The following is a 20,000-nucleotide window of genomic DNA, read 5'->3' as shown; positions in this document are numbered from 1 at the left end:
GAGGTTTAACATGCCAACCCTTTTTCTGAAAAGTTGATGGTGGGGCGTAATTTTGAAGGTGCTATTGATCCACTCTGGTTCTAAGTTAATCTGTTCTTGGCATTTCGGCGCACAGGGTTCCGAGACGTTTTTACCTTATTTAGAGGCCTAAGTTAATCTGTGCTTGGCAATTCGGCGCACAGGGTTCGATCCCAGCAGCCACAGGGCCGACCGGGATGGGTATAATAGGTAAATTTAATCGGTAAAGTTTGGATGGGTAAATTTAATATGGGAAATTAATTTTTCCCAGATGTTTGTGTGCTTATGATAAAATTATCAAACAATTTTTGTTTTTATATAATTCCCCCCCCCCCACCCAACACACAAAAAAACACATGCGTGTGCCTGTATAAAGTGTTATGTAATTTGTTTTTCAAGGTAGAAGATGTAACTGGCCGAGGGGTAAAGTTCTTGGAGGAAGTTCCGTTTTAAACTACATGTTATATGTTCGAGGAAATCGACGAGACTATGACAGCTGGGCTGCTATGGGCAATGAAGGCTGGGACTATAACAGCGTTTTACCATATTTTCTTAAGTCTGAAGATAATCGGAATCCATACTTAGCAGCAACGCCGTATCACGGAACAGGTAAGCTTATGTAGTTTTACTACTAACGTTACTATTGCTATTGCTAAGTACTCATTGCAGCAAAAAGCCACCTGAGGCCAACACAGCTGTGCACGCTCCTCCTTCATCCTGATCTATTTAAATTCTCCTTTTTTACACCCTCTTAACAAGTTCCAATTAATCTCACATCCTTTCTTGCCACCTACCCCCCTCAATCTGGGGGCGACCAGCTTTTGTTTTGGGTCTAGATGGTTGACCCAACTGGACGATATCTGGCAAATACGGAGTTTGAAACTCCTGGAATAGGTTTTTCTTACGTGCTGAATCCGTTAGTGTAATTTTCATTGAGGTGACTTTTTCTTTTGGGGATGTTTTCCCCCTTTTCGTTTAATCAAGCAATTTTCTCAGGCTCGCAGCTTTTGATAGCTAACTTTAAACTTGATCAATTTTATATAATTGAAATCATCATGAAGATTTGATTCTTTAACGAACATATTGCATTCAAAACCGAATTTTAGAGTTTTGGTTAATAGCCTACTGGCCCAGTGCACTCCTTACTTACAATTCGTTACAACGAAGTGTTTGGCTTATCCACTATCTTTGGGATATCTAATTTATTCTCATTTACTTAACTTTTTCTTATTAAGTTTTCAAAATAAATAAAATTTGTCATCGAGAGCGCTCATTGCTTTTCTTAATAAGTTGAACGTACTTCGGTTTCCACGGAAACTCATAACTTCAGGCAGTGAATTGTAATCTGATTCCAACCCCAGGTAGAATTTAGACATTTTTATTAATTCTGGAGACGATAGGTTGAAGTACCAAGGACACTAAAAATGAAATCTGTTTTTTTAAACAGCTTAATTAGAAATTCACACAACTATATCTGTCTTTAAAAATCAGGAAAACCCGGGAACTTTATTTTAGATGAAAAGACATCCTTATGCAGTTATGTAGTTTTACGCTAATCGGGTGCCGAGTTTGAAAATGAAGAATGTGTGTGAAAAACTTCCGAATATGAGAGAAAAAGATATTTCATCATAGAGTCCTAGAAACCGTAACTTTCCTGATTGCTGTAACAACAGAAAAATACTGCCACACACAGAGTCGTATTTTGAAGGGGGAGAAGTTGCTCCCCTCCCCCAATAATTTGGAGAAAGAATAATATACGGCCCATGCATGTCTTATGCATGGGCCGTTATGTTATGCATGTGTATCGATACTGCTAGATCTCTTAAGGGTATTTGTAGGATATACCCCCTACCGCTCAAGCACATTTTACATACAGACCCGCTGTACTTTACCCCCATCCCAACTAATGTGCAAATATATAGCCCAAATTTGTTTCTAGAGTATTACATTTTTATGATGCTTAGGTATATTTTATTAGGATTAACCTTACTTCACTTTTTGAGTGGTAGTAACGAGTGGGTATATCATACAAGTACCATCTTCAGGATTAAACACTTCAAATTATTAGTTACGCTTACGCTACAAAACCATCTTTTTAAAAAGATAAATTATGCTATTCTGTTACATTTATCCCTATAGCTGACTATTGTCATAACAATAGGATCCTTTAATTTTTAAGGAATCCTTTATACAATCTCACTAGCTGACATTTGTTCAAATGCCATTTGAAACCAAGAGAGGAAAGGATATAATAAATGAAATTAAATAAAGTCAAATAGGTGAGAAAACGAAAATTTAGTCAGCCAGTGGCAAAAAATGAAGACGAAGAACAAGCAAATATTTCGACAAGGACCGCAACCAAGTCATCATCAGTGCTATAAAAAAAAAACAGAAAAAAAATCTAGCCCTTCGAAGGACAAGAGGAGTAAAGATACTGAATCAAAAAACCAGCCAGAAATCAATGAAAGAGACTTCACCAATTTGATTCGAAAAATTAGAAGTTCACTTCGAAAGGTTAGATTTTTTCTCCTGTTTTTTTTTTTACACCTTTTTGATTTTATTTATTTTTTCATTTATTATATCCTTTCCTCTCTTGGTTTCATACGTCATGTATAGCCAGTGTACTATCATAGCGGTTGTTGTGTTGCTCGAAGATTTGCATAGATATCAATTAAGTGTTGCAACCGTTTAACCGGGCTTGTTTGTACATAAGAAGAGTTTCTGCTTATTTCTTTTGACGATGCAGCATGGCAATTAAATAAAAAGTTTTTTTTAACTGAAAGTAAGGAGCGACATTAAATTTAAAACGAACAGAAATTATTCCGTATATGAAAGGGGCTGTTCCCTCTTCAATACCTCACTCTACGCTAAAGATTTTTATTATTTGGATAAGAAGAGTCAGTCAAACTTCAGCGTTAAGAGGGAGGTATTGAGGAGGGGACAGCCCCTTTGATATATGGAATAATACGTGTTCGTTTTAAGTTTTAATGTCGCTCCTTACTTTCAGTCAAAAAACTTGTTTTTTTATATTTAATTTCTGAATGCTATTCAACTAATGCAGGTTTGAATTCGGCTTACCATACATGAAAAATTAAAAAGGAATTTGCATATTTACTTTGGCGAAGTTTCCCGACGCGTAAAATTTCCCCTGGAAAGTCCACCTCCAGAAATTACCCTCCCAATGTAAAAATCTCCCCGTATAAGATATCCGCTCCCATACGGAAAATATTTTAATCTAAAAAATATCTATATATCTCCCAATAACCCATAAAATACGTAATATTTTACGGAAAGATACTCTAAACAATTCAAACCCGGTAAATATTTCCCTATGGACAATTATCCTCAATATCTCCACACGTAAAATTGAGTCGGAAATGGAAAGTAAGACAAATAGACAGGATTTTGTACAGGAATCTTGGTAAATTCCCCAAGTGTAAAATTTCTCTCGAAAGTTCCCCCGGGGACTTCCCTTCCCACGGAACATTATCGCCGTAGAAGATCTCTCCAGCAGAAAATGCTCCCTTCTCCCCGAAAAATGTCTGTATACTTCCCAGCAAGAAATAGACTACTATACGTAAACAATGGGCAAATGTCCTGACTTACAAATCTTTCCCCAAGGGCTGTGGGGAGTTATGTTATTCTCAAAGACATAGTTACTGAGCTTTTCAACTGTGTTAAACAAAATCGCTATCTAACAATTTTCCTCCAATCTTTTTGGTTTCTTAAAAGGGGCACTAGAACTTTTAATTCCCATTCGAATGAGCCGTTTGTCTTTATTATAGAACTATTGTTGTGATGCTATAACACCTGGGGAAAACAAACAAACAAACAAATAAATACACATCTGTGATCTCTCTTCTGGCAAAAAAAAAAAAATTACACATTTTTGCAGATGGAAGCTTGAAACTTCTTCAATAGGGTTCTTGGAAGCGCTGAATCTGATGGTGTGATTTCCATTAAGATTCCTTAACTTTTAGTGGATGTTTCCCTTCTTTTTCGAAAATCAAGGAAATTGTCTTAGGCTAGTAGCTCGATCCTTTTGAAACATCTATTGATATCAAAAGCCTGTTTTTTAAAGTTTTGGTTGCTATTGAGCCACATGGCTCCTTACTTACAGTTCATTACCTCGAACTGTTTGACAGAAGAAAGAATCTCAGCAAAAAGACCTTAACAGGTGTGTAGCAGACAAAAGAAAAGCCGTAAAAAGTCCTGGTTTTCAAAACGAAAATACAACAGATGGAGTCAGGGAGTGAACAATCTTTTCATTTTGATGTCCTTGGTACTGTAAATATCTTTCTTGTTTTTCGTGTTTTTCTTGTCCTACGGAATGGCCAAAAGTTGTCCTTAAAAATTTCAGATGTCCTGACATATGATTTGGCTGGAATACTCCTTCGTCTGAAAACTGATCTCCAGATGACCGGATGTTCACACAAACAGGTGTGTTATGGAACACGCAATGTGGTGCGTTTTCCGCACCGTGTAATGGTCCTCATAATGGTCCTATATTTCAAATTCACCGGGATCTTTGCAGTTGGTCACTTTCTCTGAATCTGAGCCACTAAATTTACTGGTCTTTTTTTTAACAAGTTTGCCCTGCAGGATCCCTGGTATAGGAGATTGCATCTTCCCCAAGACTTTGGCCCAGCTACAATTAATAGTGTAGACCTACATAGCCTAGGCTGGACTATTAGAGCAAATTAACCAAATCAACAGTTTCCTTTGTCAAAAATAAAGGGTGGGAATACAGAATGATAAAACAGATATTTCTCCCATTCCTTTCAGTGGACTGTGAGCTTTGGTCATATTTTAATGGATAGCTTGCTGTTAAAACAGTCCAGTGCACTGTTCACCACATCCTAACTGGCAAATTCATCTCTCTCGAGATCTCCACCCAAGCCTTCTGAATTAAATTAGATCTTTCACGCTCAGAATGACTTTTGTCTTATATCATTTGATGAAATTTAACAGCTAAAATCATCATTTCAATTACCTCCATGTTCTTTTCTTCTGTAATCCGTAAACGTTTTAACCACATGCGTTGGATTTTTTCAGCGCATGAGTCTTACGGTAAACCGCAAGGATGAGCGGCAAGAAATGCATGCGTTCCTCTGCAAACGCAATCCGCAGCAGTTTTCCACAGATCCGTGCTCTGTGTGAATATAGGGTGAGTTGCAGCCAAATGTTTCTTTCGACAAGCTTCTAACGAAGGAAATCCGTGCGTTTATGTAGCTGTGACAATTTATTCTCCTTGACTTAATGCTCAAAAGAACCTCTAAGAAATTTGATTTTTTGTTTACATACCTCTAATAATTTTTTTTACAAATACGAGACAATCTTTTTCATAATTTAAAGTACTAATCATAGTAGAAATTAAATCTAATTGATTTGGTTATGGTGACATTTACACAGCCATATACAAGTGAAAAATCGGAATATCATTTTTAGTGACAAAAAACTTCATTTCTAGAAGTTTCATTTCTAGTGTGGTTTTCAATAGCAGCATGCAAGGCCGTACCCGGAGGGGGAGGGGGTTTAGAGGGTTTTGATCCACCCGCCCCCCTCCCCAAAAAAATGTTTGTCTGACTCGTAAAAACGTAACAAAAATGGATATAAACAAATTTTGTATGCGTTTTTGAGGATGTTTTGTGTACCCCCCACCCCACCCCCACCCCCGAAATTTTTTTTTGAGGAAAACCCCTCCGAAAAAAATCCTTGGTACGGTCCTGGCAGCAGGTGATAGTTTAAAAAAATAACTTAGGTAAAAAATCAGCTACAAGTATATTTAAAATATGGCATAAAACACCTTAGAAAAGTGTAGTTTTCTTTTGAAAGTTCATTTGTCTTTTGAGAATTAGAAGATTGTTGAATGGGAATTAGAAGTGTGAATATATATTAGTAGATAATAAGGATGGTAATAACCATCACATACAACTCAATTGGTTCACCTAAGTAGAGAGGGGGGTACCAGCCCCACGCGACACCCCTGCTGCCACCTACAACTTTTTTTGCATAATTTATGTCTGTTTGTTGTCAGTGAGAATGAAAAAACAGGAATTTTCTCACATTGATGTCTGTTTTAATGGTTTTTGTCAGTGAGAATGAAAAAACAGGAACTTTCTCACATTTATGTCAGTTTTCTTGGATGGTTATGTGTGTTGGTCAATTTATTTGATGTTTTTCATGGATGTCAACAGCAATTTATGGTTTTTGTCAGTGAGAATGGAAAAACAGGAACTTTCTCACATTTATGTCTGTTTTTATGGTTTTTGTCAGTGAGAATGTTTATTTGATGTTTTTCATGGATGTCAACAGTAATTTATGGATGTTCTTATGGTTTTTGTCAGTGAGAATGAAAAAACAGGAACTTTCTCACATTTATGTCTGTTTTTATGGTTTTGTCAGTGAGAATGGAAAAACAGGAACTTTCTCACATTTATGTCTGTTTTATGGCTTTTGTCAGTAAGAATGGAAAAACAGGAACATTCTCACTTTCATGGATTATTGAGTCATTAATCAAATTGTTTCCGGGCAAGGTTAATTAATGTCTGACAGATGACGTCAAGTTAATTAATGTCTTTGATGTATTTCCAAAGAGAATGTTTCCAGGGCAAAGTTTAGATCACACATGACAGATGATGTCGTGATTGATTGATTGACATGAAAGGGGAATTAATTTGTTGTTTCTAAAGAGAATTGATTCACGAAAGGGAAATTAATTTGTTGTTTCTAAAGAGAACTGTCTCCGAGCGAATGTTTTGATCTTAGCGATGAAGTGATTAGCGCGCGAAAGGGTTTCTTTGTAATTTCAAATGTGTCAGCGCAGAGATGCCAAACAAAAGGAACACGCTGAAATTACGTTTAGGGATTATTTGGGCGAAGTCGTTTTAGCCATTTTATGGAATTATTTCGGCGAAACAGTTAGAGACATTTTAAAAGATGATTTAAAAGATGATTTTAGAAGAGAATTTAAGGGTGAAACTCTGTGGTCTTTATAATACACAATTTGTATTTTAACAGTGTCGTGAGGTCCCCTTACCCCAACCCCAAAGGGTTACGATCCCCCTACCCCAACCCCAAAGGAAGCCCCTGGTCCACAAAGGTCCCCCAAGCACCCAAAGGACCACCCGGCCCTCAAGGGTCCCACAGACCCTCAAAGGCCCTCCCCGGGCCCCGTCTTATGTTGATGTGCGTTGTCTGAAACCTATGATTTGGGGTGTATGGGTTGCTATTTTTGAATTTTCTGAGTTGGATTTCTTAGTCTTTCAAAGGTATGTGTTGTCTGAAACCTATGATTTGGGATGGATGGTTTGCTATTTTTGACTTTTCTGAGCTGGATTTCTTACCCTTTCATAGGTGTGTGTTGTCAGAAAATTATGATTTGGGATGTGTAGTTTACAAGTTGGACTTTTCAGAGCTAGGATTCTTAGTCTCTCATAGGCGTTTGCTGTCTGAAACCTATAGTTTGGGATGAGTAGTTTGGTATTTTTGACTTTTCTGAGCTAGGCTTCCTAGCCTTTCATAGGTGTGTGTTGTCAGAAACTTATGATTTGGGATATGTAAATTACTATTTTTGACTTTTCTGAGCTAGATTTCTTAGCCTTTCATAGGTGTTTGATGTCTGAAACCTTTAGTTTGGGATGAGTAGTTTGCCTTTGGACTTTTCTGAGCTGGATTTCTTAGCCTTTCGTAGGTGTGTGTTGTCTGAAACTTATGATTTGGGATGGTTAATTTGCTATTTCCGGCTTTTATTAGCTAGGTTTCTTAGCCTTTCATAGGTGTGTCATGTCAGAAAATTATGATTTGGGATGTATAGTTTGCTATTTGAACTTTCCAGAGCTAGGATTCTTAGTCCCTCATAGGTGTTTGTTGTGTGAAACCTATAGTTTGGGATGAGTAGTTTGCTATTTTTGACTTTTCTGAGCTGGATTTCTTACCCTTTCATAGGTATGTGTTGTCAGAAAATTATGATTTGGGATGTGTAGTTTTCTAGTTGGACTTTTCAGAGCTAGGATTCTTAGTCTCTCATAAGCGTTTCTTGTCTGAAACCTATAGTTTGGGATGAATAGTTTGCTATTTCAGGCTTTTATGAGCTAGGTTTCCTAGTATTGCGTAGGGGTGCGTTGTCTGAAACTTATGATTTGGGATATGTAAATTACTATTTCGGGCTTTTCTGAGATAGATTTCTTAGTCTTTCGTTGGTGTGTGTTGTCTGAAACCTATGATTTGGGATGTGTGGGTTGCTATTTTTGACTTTTCTGAGCCAGGTTTCTTAGCCTTTCATAGGTGTGTGTTGTCAGAAAATTATGATTTGGGATGTGTAGTTTGCTATTTCAGGCTTTTCTGAGCAAAGGTTTCTTAGCCTTTCGTAGGTGTGTGTTGACTGAAACTTATGATTTGGGATATGTAATTTGCTATTTCCGACTTTTCATAACCAGATTTCTTAGTATTTCGTAGGTGTGTGGTGTCTGAAACCTATGATTTGGGATGTGTGGGTTGCTATTTTTTGACTTTTCTGAGCTGGATTTCTTAGCCTTTCGTAGGTGTGTGTTGACTGAAACCTATGATTTGGGATTGTTAATTTGCTATTTTTGACTTTTCTGAGCTAGATTTCTTAGCCTTTCATAGGTGTGTACTTTCAGAAAAATTATGATTTGGGAGGTGTAGTTTGCTTTTTGGACTTTTCAGAGCTAGGATTCTTAGTCACGCATAAGTGTTTGTTGTCTGAAACTTCGAGTTTGGGATGAGTAATTTGCTATTTCAAACTTTTCAGAGCTAAGGTTTCTTAGTATTTCGTAGGTGAATGTTGTCTGAAACTTATGATTTGGGATATGTAAATTAATATTTCGGGCTTTTCTGAGTTGGATTTCTTAGTCTTTCATAGGTGTGTGGTGTCTGAAAACTATGATTTAGGATGAGTGGTTTGCTTTTTGGACTTTTCTGAGCTGGATTTCTGAGCCATTCGTAGGTGTGTGTTGACTGAAACCTATGATTTGGGATGTGTAGTTTGCTATTTTTGACTTTTCTGAGCTAGGTTTCTTAGCCTTTCATAGGTATGTCTTGTCAGAAAATTATGATTTGGGATGTGTAGTTTACTATTTCGGGCTTTTCTGAGCTAAGGTTTCCTAGTATTTCATAGGTGATTGTTGTCTGAAACCAATAGTTTGGGATGAGTAGTTTGCTATTTTTGACTTTTTTGAGCTAGGTTTCTTAGCCTTTCGTAGGTGTTTGTTGTCTGAAACTTATGATTTGGGATATTTAGTTTGCTATTTCCGTCTTTTCATAACCAGATTTCTTAGTCTTTCGTAGGTGTGTGTTGTCTGAAACCTATGATTTGGGATGGGTGGATTGCTATTTTGACTATTCTGAGCTGGATTTCTTAGCCTTTCATAGGTGTATGTTGTCTCAAACCTATGATTTGGGATGGTTAATTTGCTATTTTTGACTTTTCTGAGCTAGATTTCTTAGCCATTCATGGGTGTGTGTTGTCAGAAAATTATGATTTGGGATGTGTAGTTTGCTTTTTGGACTTTTCAGAGCTAGGATTCTTAGTCACTCATAGGTGTTTGTTGTCTGAAACTTCGAGTTTGGGATGAGTAGTTTGCTATTTCAGGCTTTTCTGAGCTAAGGTTTCTAAAGTCTTTCATAGGTGAATGTTGTCTAAAACCTATGATTGGGAATTGTTAATTTGCTATTTCCGGCTTTTATTAGCTAGGTTTCATAGCCTTTCATAGGTGTGTGTTGTCAGAAAATTATGATTTGGGATGTGTAGTTTGCTATTTGGACTTTTCAGAGCTAGGTTTCTTAGTCCATCATAGGTGTTTGTTGTCTGAAACCAATAGTTTGGGATGAGTAGTTTGCTATTTCAGGCTTTTCTGAGCTAAGGTTTCTAAAGTCTTTCATAGGTGAATGTTGTCTAAAACCTATGATTGGGAATGGTTAATTTGCTATTTCAGGCTTTTATTAGCTAGGTTTCATAGCCTTTCATAGGTGTGTGTTGTCAGAAAATTATGATTTGGGATGTGTAGTTTGCTGTTTGGACTTTTCAGAGCTAGGATTCTTAGTCCATCACAGGTGTTTGTTGTCTGATACCAATAGTTTGGGATGAGTAGTTTGCTATTTCAGGCTTTTCTGAGCTAGATTTCTTAGCCGTTCATAGGTATGTGTTGTCTGAAACTTATGATTTGGGATATGTAAATTACTATTTCGGGCTTTTCTGAGTTGGACACTTCTAAATTTTCCCGTAGAAGATAGGAAAAGTTATACTATGATTGTAATTATTTTCCATGAAGATAAAAAGTTTCACTTTAATTCTAAATTTTCTTAACTTCAATTTTGACCTTTCTCAAAGAGATGGAAAAAATTAAAGTTATGTTCCAAATATTTTCCCGTAAGAAGAAAAGTTAGACTTTCATTCTGAATTTTTTCGATGAAAATGATTTAAGCTGCTGATCAAACTTTTTTTCCAAAACTAATATCGAAAGTTCCCATTCGATTCAGATTATTTTCTAAATGAGTCGAAGAAATTTAAAGTTCTTTTCCAAATTTTCCATAGAAGATAGGAAAAGTTATACTTTGATCGTGAATATTCGAGTTCTATTCTGAATTTTACCAAAGAACATAATTCAATTCTAATTTCCACAATAAAAAATTTAAAGTTCAATTCTAAATTTTTCAGTGGAAGATAGAAAAAGTAATACCATACTTGTGAATATTTTCCCAGAAGATAAGAAGTTCTAGTTCAATTTAAAATTTTCTCAACGAAGTGAAGGAAAGTTCAAGTTCTCTTCTGACTTCTACCAAAGAACACAATTCAATTCTAATTTCCCCAATAAAAAATTTTAAAGTTCAATTCTAAATTTTTCGGTGGAAGATAGAAAAAGTAATACCATACTTGTGAATATTTTCCCAGAAGATAAAAAGTTCTAGTTCAATTTAAAATTTTCTCAACGAAGTGAAGAAGAATTCAAGTTCTCTTCTGAATTTTACCAAAGAACACAATTCAATTCTAATTTCACCATAGAAAATAAAAATCTTCCACTTAAGTTTTTTATTTCACAAAGACAGAAAGAAGTTTAAAGTTCAATTCTAAATTTTTCGGTGGAAGATAGAAAAAGTAATACCACACTTGTGAATATTTTCATGGAAGATAAAAAGTTCTAGTTCAATTTAAAATTTTCTCAACGAAGGGAAGGAAAGTTCAAGTTCTCTTCTGAATTTTCTCAATGAAAAAGAAATTAGTCATTGATCATTTCTAGTTTTACAAATAACATAAAAAATTTCTGCTTTACTTCAGATCTGGTTCGAAAGGATGAAAAATTTGAAATACTCTTCCAAATTTTTAATTGAAGATAAAAAAGTTCAAGTCCTCTTCGGAATTTTACCAAACCATAAAATTTAATTCTAATTTCTCCTGAGAAAATAAAATCTTTCACTTCAGTTCGTTATTTCACAAAGACATAAAGAAATTTAAAGTTCAATTCCAAATTTTTCGGCGGAAGATAGAAAAAGTAATACCATACTTGTGAATATTTTCCCGGAAGATAAAAAGTTCTAGTTCAATTTAAAATTTTCTCAACGAAGTGAAGAAAAGTTCAAGTTCTCCTCTGAACTTTACCAAAGAACACACTACAATTCTAATATCTCCAGAGAAAACAAAAATATTCCACTTCAGTTCTTTATTTCACAAAGACATAAAGAAATTTAAAGTTCAATTCTAATTTTTCGGTGGAAGATAGAAAAAGTAATATAATACTTGTGAATATTTTCACGGAAGATAAAAAGTTCTAGTTCAATTTAAACTTTTCTCAACGAAGTGAAGGAAAGTTCAATTTCTCTTCTGAACTTTACCAAAGAACACACTTCAATTCTAATTTCTCCAGAGAAAACAAAAATTTTCCACTTCAGTTCTTTATTTCACAAAGACATAAAGAAATTTAAAGTTCAATTCTAAATTTTTCGGTGGGAGATAGAAAAATTTATACCATACTTGTGATTATTTTCACGGAAGATAAAAAGTTCTAGTTCAATTTAAAATTTTCTCAATGAAGTGAAGAAAAGTTCATGTTCTCTACTGAATTTTACCAAAGAACACAATTCAATTCTAATTTCTAAAGAGAAAATAAAAATCTTCCACTTCAGTTCTTTATTTCACAAAAGACATAAAGAAATTTAAAGTTCAATTCTAAATTTTTCGGTGGATGATAGAAAAGTAATACCATACTTGTGAGTATTTTCCCGGAAGATAAAAAGTTCTAGTTCAATTTAAAATTTTCTCAACGAAGTGAAGAAAAGTTAGAGTTCTCTTCTGAATTTTACCAAAGAACACACTTCAATTCTAATTTCTCCAGAGAAAACAAAAATCTTCCACTTCAGTTTTAAGTTCCCCAAAGAAATAAACAAATTTAAAGTTCTATTCTAAATTTTTAGATGGGAGATAGAAAAAGTAATACTATGACTGCGATTGTTTTCCATGAAGATCAAAAGTTTCACTTTATTTATAATTTTTCTTAAATTCAGTTCTGATTTTTCTCAAAGAGATGAAAAATTTGAAGTTCTGTTCCAAATTTTTCATAGAAGATAGAAAAAGTTATACATTGATTGTGAATATTCAACATGAAGATAAGGAACTCCAATTTAATTCTTAGTTTTCTCGAAGAAGTGTAAATTGTTCAAGTTCTCTTCTGAATTTTCTTAAAGAAGAGAAAAAAGTTAACTCAATTCTGAATTTTACCAATGAAAATGAAAAAACCTTCAACTTCAGTTCTTAATTTCTCAAAGACATAAAAAATTTAAAGTTCAGTTCTAAATTTTTCTGTAGAAGATAGGAAAAGTTATACTATGATTGTAATTATTTTCCAGTGAAGATAAAAAGTTCCACTTTAATTCTAATTTTCTTAAGTTCACTTCCGATTTTTTGGAAAGAGATGAAAAATTTAAAGTTCTGTTCCAAATTTTTCATAGAAGATAGAAAAAGTTATACATTGATTTGAATATTCGACATGAAGATAAGGAGCATCACTTTAATTCAGAGTTTTCTTGAAGAAGTGCAAAATGTTCAAGTTCACTTCTGAATTTTCTTAAAGAAATAAAAAAAGTTAGCTCAATTCTGAATTTTACCAATGAAAATGAAAAAAGCTTCCACTTCAGTTCTTAATTCCTCAAAGACATAAAAAATTTAAAGTTCTCTTCTAATTTTTCCAAGAAAATAAAAAGACTCCACTTCAGTTCTGGTTTTTTTCTCAAAGAGATGAAAAATTTAAAGTTCTTTTCTAATTTTAAATTAAATTTTAACTCCTTTTGTCATATGGATTTACCCATCAAATTTTTAAATTAGAAAATGAGTGACTCGTTCTATTATTAAAGACAATCGTTCAAACTTGTTCATCTAACCTTCAAAACAATAGGTTTGGTTAGGTATAAATAAATATTAATAAATAAATAGAAACATTTCCACATGTTTAAGTTAGGTTAGGTTAGGTTAACTTATCATGAGTGATCGTGATAAGTTAACCTAACCTTTTCCGGCGAGTATGGTTAGGTTAGGTTAGACTAGATTAAGTTAGGTTAGATTAGGTTAGGTTAGCCTACGTACGCTTCACTTAGGTTAGCTTAGGTTAGGTGAGAGACATGCAAAAAGTTAGGTGTATGATTAGGTTAGGTTAGGTTAGCTTCCGGGACTTTTTATCTTCCGGGAAAATATTCACAAGTATGGTATTACTTTTTCTATCATCCACCGAAAAATTTAGAATTGAACTTTAAATTTCTCTATGTCTTTTGTGAAATAAAGAACTGAAGTGGAAGATTTTTATTTTCTCTGTAAAAATTAGAATTGAATTGTGTTCTTTGGTAAAATTCAGTAAAGAACATGAACTTTTCTTCACTTCATTGATAAAATTTTAAATTGAACTAGAACTTTTTATCTTCCGTGAAAATAATCACAGGTATGGTATTAATTTTTCTATCTCCCACCGAAAAATTTAGAATTGAACTTTAAATATCTTTATGTCCTTCTGAAATAAAGAACTGAAGTGGAAGATTTTTGTTTTCACTGGAGAAATTAGAATTGAAGTGTGTTCTTTGGTAAAGCTCAGAAGAGAACTAAACTTTCCTTGACTTCGTTGAGAAAATTTTAAATTGAACTAGAACTTTTTATCTTCCGTGAAAATATTCACAAGTATGATATTACTTTTTCTATCTTCCACCGAAAAATTAGACTTGAACTTTAAATTTCTTTATGTCTTTGTGAAATAAAGAACTGAAGTGGAATATTTTTGTTTTCTCTGGAGAAATTAGAATTGAAGTGTGTTCTTTGGTAAAATTCAGAAGAGAACTTGAACTTTTCCTCACTTCGTTGAGAAAATTTTAAATTGAACTAGAACTTTTTATCTTCCGGGAAAATATTCACAAGTATAGTATTACTTTTTCTATCTTCCACCGAAAAATTTGGAATTGAACTTTAAATTTCTTTATGTCTTTGTGAAATAACGAACTGAAGTGGAAGATTTTATTTTCTCTGGAGAAATTAGAATTGAATTTTGTTGTTTGGTAAAATTCCGAAGAGAACTTGAACTTTTTTATCTTCAGTGAAAAATTTGGAACAGTATTTTAAATTTTTCATCTCTTCGAGCCAGATCTGAACTAAAGTGGAAAATTTTTATATTATTTGGAAAAATAGAAGTGATCAATGACTAATTTCTTTTTCATTGAGAAAATTCAGAAGAGAACTTGAACTTTCCTTCACTTCGTTGAGAAAATTTTAAATTGAACTAGAACTTTTTATCTTCCATGAAAATATTCACAAGTATGGTATTACTTTTTCTATCTTCCACCGAAAAATTTAGAATTGAACTTTAAATTTCTTTGTCTCTTTGTGAAATAAAGAACTGAAGTGGAAGATTTTTATTTTCTCTGGTTAAATTAGAATTGAATTGTGTTCTTTGGAAAAATTCAGAAGAGAACTTGAATTCTTCTTCACTTCGTTGAGACAATTTTAAATTGAACTAGAACTTTCTATCTTCCGGGAAAATATTCACAAGTATGGTATTACTTTTTCTATCTTCCACCGAAAAATTTAGAATTGAACTTTAAAATTTTTTATTGGGGAAATTAGAATTGAAATGTGTTCTTTGGTAAAATTCAGAAGCGAACTTGAACTTTCCTTCACTTCGTTGAGAAAATTTTAAATAGAACTATAACTTCTTATCTTATGGGAAGATATTCACAAGTTACTTTTTCTATCTTCCACCGAAAAATGTAGAATTGAACTTTAAATTTTTCATAGGGGAAATTGGAATTGAATTATGTTCTTTGGTAAAATTCAGAATAGAACTCGAATATTCACGATCAAAGTATAACTTTTTCTATCTTCTATGAAAAATTTGGAACAGAACTTTAAATTTCTTCATTTCTTTGAGAAAAAAATCTGAACTGAAGTGGAAATTTTTATATTATTTTGGGAAAATAGATTTTATCAATAACTTATTAAATTTTCATTGAGAAAATTCAGAATTGAAGTTGAACTTTTCTTCTTCCGGGAAAATATTTGGAACAGAACTTTAAATTTTTTCATCTCTTTGAGAAAGGTCGAAATTGAAGTTAAGAAAATTTAGAATTAAAGTGAAACTTTTTATCTTCATGGAAAATAATTACAATCATAGTATAACTTTTCCTATCTTCGACGGAAAAATTTAGAAGTGTCCAACTCAGAAAAGCCCGAAATAGTAATTTACATATCCCAAATCATAAGTTTCAGACAACACAGACCTATGAACGGCTAAGAAATCTAGCTCAGAAAAGCCGGAAATAGCAAACTACTCATCCCTAATTATTGGTTTCAGACAACAAACTCCTATGATGGACTAAGAATCCTAGCTCTGAAAAGTCCAAATAGCAAACTACACATCCCAATTCATAATTTTCTGACAACACACACCTATGAAAGACTATGAAACCTAGCTAATAAAAGCCGGAAATAGCAAATTAACCATCCCAAATCATAGGTTTTAGACAACATTCACCTATGAAAGACTTTAGAAACCTTAGCTCAGAAAAGCCTGAAATAGCAAACTACTCATCCCAAACTCGAAGTTTCAGACAACAAACACCTATGAGTGACTAAGAATCCTAGCTCTGAAAAGTCCAAAAAGTAAACTACACCTCCCAAATCATAATTTTTCTGAAAGCACACACCTATGAATGGATAAGAAATCTAGCTCAGAAAAGTCAAAAATAGCACATTAACCATCCCAAATCAGAGGTGTCAGACAACACATACCTATTAAAGGCTAAGAAATCCAGCTCAGAAAAGTAAAAAAATAGCAATCTACAAATCCCAAATCATAGGTTTCAGACACCACATACCTACGAACGGCTAAGAACTCTGGTTATGAAAAGTCGGAAATAGCAAATTACATATCCCAAATCATAAGTTTCAGACAACACACACCTACGAAAGGCTAAGAAACCTAGCTCAGAAAAGTCAAAAATAGCAAACTACTCATCCCAAACTATTGGTTTCAGACAACATTCACCTATGAAATACTAGGAAACCTTAGCTCAGAAAAGCCTGAAATAGCAAACTACACATCCCAAATCATAATTTTCTGACAACACATACCTATGAAAGGCTAAGAAACCTAGCTCATAAAAGTAAAAAATAGCAAACTACACATCCCAAATCTTAGGTTTCAGTCAACACACACCTACGAATGGCTCAGAAATCCAGCTCAGAAAAGTCCAAAAAGCAAACCACTCATCCCAAATCATAGGTTTCAGACACCACACACCTATGAAAGACTAAGGAATCCAACTCAGAAAAGCCCGAAATAGTAATTTACATATCCCAAATCAGAAGTTTCAGACAACATTCACCTACGAAATACTAAGAAACCTTAGCTCAGAAAAGTCTGAAATAGCCAACTACTCACCCCAAACTCGAAGTTTCAGACAACAAACACCTATGCGTGACTAAGAATCCTAGCTCGAAAAAGTCCAAAAAGTAAACTACACCTCCCAAATCATAATTTTTCTGAAAGCACACACCTATGAATGGCTAAGAAATCTAGCTCAGAAAAGTCAAAAATAGCAAATTAACCATCCCAAATCATAGGTTTCAGTCAACACACACCTACGAAAGGCTAAGAAATCCAGCTCAGAAAAGTCAAAAAATAGCAACCCACACATCCCAAATCATAGGTTTCAGACACCACACACCTACGAAATACTAAGAAATCTGGTTATGAAAAGTCGGAAATAGCAAATTACATATCCCAAATCATAAGTTTCAGTCAACACACACCTACGAAAGGTTAAGAAACCTTTGCTCAGAAAAGCCTGAAATAGCAAATTACACATCCCAAATCATAATTTTCTGACAACACACACCTATGAAGGTATAAGAAATCTAGCTCAGATAAGTAGTAACTAGCAACCCATACTTCCAGCCTAGGATTTTTCAGACAATACCAAAACAATAAAGACTAAGAAATCTAGCGCTGAAAACATCTAAAAATTAATTTACAGACACAAAATAATAAGTTTAAAAAAACGCACCCCCACTAAATAAGAAGAAACCTAGCTCATAAAAGCCTGAAATAGCATACTATTCATCCCAAACTATAGGTTTCAGAAAATAAACGCTTATGAGAGACTAAGAATCCTAGCTCTGAAAAGTCCAACTAGCAAACTACACATCCCAAATCATAATTTTCTGACAACACATACCTATGAAAGGGTAAGAAATCCAGCTCAGAAAAGTCAAAAATAGCAAACTACTCATCCCAAACTATAGGTTTCAGACAACAAACACCTATGAGGGACTAAGAATCCTAGCTCTGGAAAGTTCAAATAGCAAACTATACATCCCAAATCATAATTTTCTGACATGACACACCTATGAAAGGCTAAGAAACCTAGCTAATAAAAGCCGGAAATAGCAAATTAACCATCCCAAATCATAAGTTTCAGACAACACACACCTACGAAAGGCTAAGAAATCCAGCTCAGAAAAGTCCAAAGGCAAACTACTCATCCCAAACTAAAGGTTTCAGACATAAAACACCTATGAAAGGCTAAGAAATCTAGCTCAGAAAAGTCAAAAATAGTAATTTACATATCCCAAATCATAAGTTTCTGACAACACACACCTATGAAAGGCTAGGAAGTCTAGCTCAGAAAAGTCAAAAATAGCAAACTACTCATCCCAAACTATAGGTTTCAGACAGCAAACGCCTATGAGAGACTAAGAATCCTAGCTCTGAAAAGTCCAACTTGTAAACTACACATCCCAAATCATAATTTTCTGACAACACACACCTATGAAAGGGTAAGAAATCCAGCTCAGAAAAGTCAAAAATAGCAAACCATCCATCCCAAATCATAGGTTTCAGACAACACATACCTATGAAAGACTAAGAAATCCAACTCAGAAAAGTCAAAAATAGCAACCCATACACCCCAAATCATAGGTTTCAGGCAACACACATCAACATAAGACGGGGCCCGGGGAGGGCCTTTGAGGGTTTGTGGGACCCTTGAGGGCCGGGTGGTCCTTTGGGAGCTTGGGGGACCTTTGAGGACCAGGGGCTTCATTTGGGGTTGGGGTAGGGGGATCGGAACCCCTTGGGGTTGGGGTAAGGGGACCTCACGACACTGTTAAAATACAACTTGTGTATTATAACGACCACAGAGTTTCACCCTTAAATTCTCTTCTAAAATCATCTTTTAAATCATCTTTTAAAATGTCTCTAACTGTTTCGCCGAAATAATTCCATAAAATAGCTAAATTGACTTCGCCCAAATAATCCCTAAACGTAATTTCAGCGTGTTCCTTTTGTTTGGCATCTCTGCGCTGACACATTTGAAATTACAAAGAAACCCTTTCGCGCGCTAATCACTTCATCGCTAAGATCAAAACATTCGCTCGGAGACAGTTCTCTTTAGAAACAACAAATTAATTTCCCTTTCGTGAATCTATTCTCTTTAGAAACAACAAATTAATTCCCCTTTCATGTCAATCAATCAATCATGACTTCATCTGTCATGTGTGATCTAAACTTTGCCCTGGAAACATTCTCTTTGGAAATACATCAACTTGACGTCATCTGTCAGACATTAATTAACCTTGCCCGGAAACAATTTGATTAATGACTCAATAATCCATGAAAGTGAGAAAGTTCCTGTTTTTTCATTCTCACTGACAAAAGCCATAAAACAGACATAAATGTGAGAAAGTTCCTGTTTTTCCATTCTCACTGACAAAAACCATAAAACAGACATAAATGTGAGAAATTTCCTGTTTTTTCATTCTCACTGACAAAAACCATAAAAACATCCATAAATTACAGTTGACATCCATGAAAAACATCAAATAAACATTCTCACTGACAAAAACCATAAAAACAGACATAAATGTGAGAAAGTTCCTGTTTTTCCATTCTCACTGACAAAAACCATAAATTGCTGTTGACATCCATGAAAAACATCAAATAAATTGACCAACACACATAACCATCCACGAAAACAAACATAAATGTGAGAAAGTTCCTGTTTTTTCATTCTCACTGACAAAAACCATAAAAACAGACATCAATGTGAGAAAATTCCTGTTTTTTCATTCTCACTGACAACAAACAGACATAAATTATGCAAAAAAAGTTGTAGGTGGCAGCAGGGGTGTCGCATGGGGCTGGTATCCCCCTCTCTACTCACCTAATGGTTGTTGAAAGCTGGTGTAAGTGTTATTTTTGTTAATAAATTTAATTGTTTCTTGTCTTGTCAATGTTTGAATTTTTCCAGACGAAATGCGTTGCTGAAATTATGCTGTTAGTCTTGCCTTTGTTGTTGCTTTTTTCGGTTTAACAAGGTAATACAAGTGAAAATATAATGATGTTTTTAAAAAATTCTAAGTTTGGTCAGCCAAAATCTCACTATTTTTCAGGTATGGATGTAAGATTGATCTAGGGACCAAAAAATATTTTATT

At 34.3% G+C, this 20,000-nt stretch overlaps 1 protein-coding gene across 1 annotated transcript in view; it reads left to right on the top strand.

Annotated features, from left to right (window-relative positions):
• LOC148954740 (glucose dehydrogenase [FAD, quinone]-like) overlaps positions 1 to 20,000 on the top strand; it is a 131,075-nt gene that overhangs the window by 71,365 nt on the left and 39,710 nt on the right. Inside the window, exon 4 of the mRNA XM_089086489.1 lies at positions 418 to 627. Within this exon, the coding sequence (XP_088942615.1) occupies positions 418 to 627 (210 nt within the window). The remainder of the gene's footprint in view (positions 1 to 417; positions 628 to 20,000) is intronic.

Source organism: Artemia sp. Qi Xiang Cuo, chromosome 3, assembly GCF_049724085.1.
Source record: "Artemia sp. Qi Xiang Cuo chromosome 3, ASM4972408v1, whole genome shotgun sequence".
NCBI lineage: Eukaryota > Metazoa > Arthropoda > Branchiopoda > Anostraca > Artemiidae > Artemia > Artemia sp. Qi Xiang Cuo.
This window is presented reverse-complemented; position numbering and strand designations above follow the sequence as displayed.